We start from the raw sequence: 4,376 nt of genomic DNA on the forward strand, positions 1-4,376 counted from the left end.
CAGATAGGGGAAGCCCTAAATGAGTTTTTAGCTTCGGTTTTCACCAAGGAAAGGGACCTTATTATAAATGAAAACTTTGAGGAGTTGGGAAACAGGCTTGACCAGATCAAGATTGATGGAGTTGATGTGCTGGAAATTTTGGCAAACATTAAGATTGATAAGTCCCCAGGGCCAGACCAGATTTATCCTCGGTTGCTCCAGGAAGCGAGAAAGGAGGCTGCTAAGCCGCTGGCGAGGATATTTGCCTCCTCACTCTCCACGGGAGTCATACCGGAGGATTGGAAGGAGGCGAATGTTGTTCCTCTTTTCAAGCAGGGGAATAGGGAAATCCCTGGCAATTATATACCAGTCAGTCTTACGTCTGTGATCAGCAAGGCTTTGGAAAGAATTCTGAGGGATAGGATTTATGACTATTTGGCAAAGCATAGCGTGGTTAAAGGCAGTCAGCATGGCTTTGTGAGTGACAGGTCATGCCTCACAAATCTTATTGAGTTCTTTGAGGAGGTGACAAGACAGGTCAATGAAGGTCGAGCAGTGGATGTAGTGTAAATGGACTTCAGCAAGGAATTTGATAAGGTTCCCCATGGTAGACTCATTCATAAAGTCAGGAAGTATGGAATACAGGGAGATTTGGCTGTCTGGATTCAGAATTGGCTGGCTGACAGAAGGCAGAGAGTGGTTACAGATGGAAAGTATTCTGCCTGGAGGTCAGTGTTGAGTGGGGTCCCGCAGGGCTCTGTTTTTGGGCCTCTGCTCTTTGTAGTTTTTATAAATGACTTGGATGAGGAGGTTTGGGGTGTGGGTTATTAAATTTGCAGATGACACAAAGGTCGGAGGTGTCGTCAATAGTATAGAGGGCTATTGCAGGGTGCAGCGCAACATAGACAGGATGCAGAGCTGGGCTGAGAAGTGGCAGGTGGAGTTCAACCTGGATAAATGCGAAGTGATGCATTTTGGTAGGTCGAACTTAAATGCTGAATATATGATTAAAGACAGGATTCTTGGCAGTGTGGAGGAACAGAGGGATCTGGGTGTGCAAGTTGCCACCCAAGCGGATAGGGTTGTTAAGAAAGCATATGGTGTTTTGGCTTTCATTAACAGGGGGATCGAGTTTAAGAGCGAGGTTTTGCTACAACCCTACAAGTCCCTGGTGAGACCACACTTGGAATATTGTGTCCAGTTCTGGTCGCCCTACTATAGGAAAGATACAGAGACTTTGGAGAGGGTGCAAAGAAGGTTTACCAGGATGCCGCCTGGACAGGAGGGTTTGCTTTATGAAGAAAGGTTGAATAAGCTCAGACTTTTCTCTCTGGAGAGAAGGAGGAAGAGAGGAGACCTAATTGAGGTATACAAGATAATGAGAGGAATAGATAGAGTCAATAGCCAGAGACTTTTCCTCAGGGCAGGATTGGCTGGTACGAGTAGTCATAGTTTGAAGATATTAGGAGGAAGGTATAAAGGAGATGTCAGAGGTAGGTTCTTTACACAGAGAGTTGTGAATGTATGGAATGCATTGCCAGCTGTGGTGGTGGAAGCAGAGTCATTAGGAATATTTAAGTGACTGCTGGACATTCACGTGGATAGCTGTGAGTTGAGGGGTGCGTAGGTTAAGTTATTATATTTTACATTAAGGTTAAACCTCGGCACAACATTGTGGGCCAAAGGGCCTGTTCTATGTGGTACTTTTCTATGTTCTATGAGCCAAAGATAGGCAAATAGGACTAGTTTAGTTTGGGAAACTTGGTCAGCATGGACGAGTTGGACTGTTTCTGTGCTATATGGCTCTATGACTCTAGGTTAGGGTGGTGAACGGCTTGGAGGGCAACCTGCAGGTGCTGAATCTTGCATCTCAAGTGAATGTAAAATACCTTATCTCGAAGAAAACTAGTGGAGATTTTCCACTTGTACTGGGGACAAAATGTATCCTTAATAAACATCAACAAAAACAGCTGATCTGGAGCTTTTTAAAAAAAAACAGAAGATATGGGCGTCACTGGCTGGGCCAACATTTAGTGTCCCATCCCTAGTTGCTCCTTGAGAAGGTGGTGGTTAGCTGCCTTCTTGAACCGCTGTGGGTCCATTTGCTGTAGATCGACCCACAATGCTGTTGGGGAGGGAATTAATCATTAATCAATTGCTATTAGCGGGAGGTTGTTGGGCACAAGTTGGCACCCATATTTCTTACATTACCGCAGTGGAAACACTTCCAGAAAGTACTAAATTGGCTTTGGAAAGGTGTGAGGTTCTGACAGGCGCCAGAGAAATGCACATCCATCTCTGTACACAGATGGTAAACCTGTCTTTACAAAGTCAAGGGAGTGAAGCCATCACAGTTAATTAAGATTAGAAAACCAAGCTTTGGGGCTTTACAGTGCTGATAAGGAAGCCAATCCTTTTGTACGGGTTGGGTTTTATTCTGCGAGACGAGCTGTCAAGACACTTTGGCGAAAACTCACAATGCACAATGAGCGAATTTAAACGATTGGTTGTGAGAAACCTTCCCTGAGCTATATGATGCCAGGGATTGGAGTCCATTTAAAGATTAAAAAGGCAGGGTGAACGAAAATGTCCTGTCATGATGGAATGCCACTGAACCTGATTAAAGATCAACTTTGATCATAATCTCAACAAACCAAGCGAGAGAGACGATGATACGGTTTAACAGATAGGGCGGTCGCCTCAGCACCCAGGGCATTCTGTCACTGCCCGTTTCCATTAAACTGAGGACCAGAATCTTAGAAGCAGAGCTCAGGAAGAAAAAGAAAAAAGGGGGAGAACTTTCATTTAACTATCCCCTCTCATCCTGTGTCTTTACAAGTCCTCTCGGCCATGGGTGAGTGGACAATTTTGGAGAGGCTCCTGGAAGCTGCAGTCCAACAACACTCTACTATGATCGGAAGGTAAGATTCTGCTCTGAAAGGGGGAGGAGAGGAGAAGTGGGGTTTACTGGATATATATTCACCCATCAGACCAAAAACCGCAGAGAAATCCCTGGCTACAATTTCTGTCAGACTTATTCACACATTTAAACAAAAACGTTAAATTAACCCTTGATTATTGGGTTCATGTGTGATTATATGGAGGGTTTAACAAATTCTACATATACCCTCTGGTTTTTGCCTGACTGCTTGAATTTTGATGCGCATGAATATTTTTGGTAATTTACGGACTTAATGTCAGTTAACTATTATTCAGATAGCAATTAAATCAAACTAGATTCAAATTTGATTTTCCAAAACTATGATGACAAGTGTGGGATTGTGAATGAATGATGATGTATCGAACTTTTACTAGTTTAGTTATTCAGCATAATATTCGGCCTGTGGAGATTTAAATTGAACTAATAAATTTGGAGTTGAAAGTTAACCCTAGTCATAACTACCTTAAAGCTATCGACACTAATCTCTAGGGAAAGAAAGCTGCCATTTTAGCCAACATGTGAAGAAAAGTCTTTCTGAATAAGAGTCATATTTGAAACAGTCACATCCCATGACAGCAGCTGGGATCATTTAAAACCAATTGGAAAGATGGTGCTGAGCTGCCCTTTGAACTACCACAGTCCACCTGGTATAGGAAGACCCACAATGCCATGAGGGAGGGAATTCTAGGATTTTGACCTAGTGACACTGAAGGAACAATGACATATTCCCATGTCAGGATGGTAAGTGGGTGCGATGGGAACTTGCAAAGGGTGGTGTTTCCATATATCTGCTGCCCTTGTCGTTCTTGATGGAAGTGGTCATGGGTTTGGAAGGCGCATCTTGTAGATGTAACACACTGCTGCTCCTGAGTGTCGGGGGTGGAGGAAGTAGATGCTTGTGGATGTTGTGCCAATCAAGCGGACTGCTTTGTCCAGGATGGTATCAAGCTTCTTGAGTTCTTTGCAAGGTTTGTGAAGGTTTGTAGCTCAGGTTGAGGTTTAAGGTGTAAGTTTGCTCGCTGAGCTGTAGGTTTGATATCCAGACGTTTCATTACCTGGCTAGGTAACATCATCAGTGGTGACCTCCAAGTGAAGCGAAGCTGTTGTCTCCTGCTTTCTATTTATATCTTTCTCCTGGATGGGGTTCCTGGGGTTTGTGGTGATGTCATTTTCTGTTCAATGTCTGAGGGGTTGATAGATGGTATCTAGATCTATGCATTTGTTTATGGCGTTGTGGTTGGAGTGCCAGGCCTCTAGGAATTCTCTGGCATGTCTTTGCTTAGCCTGTCCCAGGATAGATGTGTTGTCCCATCGAAATGGTGTTTTTTTTTGTCCATGGTACAACCCACGGACAAAAACAACGTCATCTACAGAATTCGATGCAAGGACTGCCACAAACACTACGTAGGACAAACAGGAAGAAAGTTAGCCACCAGGATACACAAACACCAGCTAG

The 4,376-nt window shown here is 43.9% G+C and overlaps 1 protein-coding gene across 1 annotated transcript in view; it reads left to right on the top strand.

The window, feature by feature from the left end:
* The first annotated feature begins 2,430 nt into the window (after window positions 1-2,430).
* LOC122542779 (gap junction delta-2 protein-like) overlaps window positions 2,431-4,376 on the top strand; it is a 6,466-nt gene continuing 4,520 nt past the window's right edge. Inside the window, exon 1 of the mRNA XM_043680815.1 lies at window positions 2,431-2,900. Coding sequence (XP_043536750.1) covers window positions 2,830-2,900 — 71 coding nt within the window. The 5' untranslated portion in view covers window positions 2,431-2,829. The remainder of the gene's footprint in view (window positions 2,901-4,376) is intronic.

This window comes from Chiloscyllium plagiosum, chromosome 41, assembly GCF_004010195.1.
Source record: "Chiloscyllium plagiosum isolate BGI_BamShark_2017 chromosome 41, ASM401019v2, whole genome shotgun sequence".
Lineage (NCBI taxonomy): Eukaryota > Metazoa > Chordata > Chondrichthyes > Orectolobiformes > Hemiscylliidae > Chiloscyllium > Chiloscyllium plagiosum.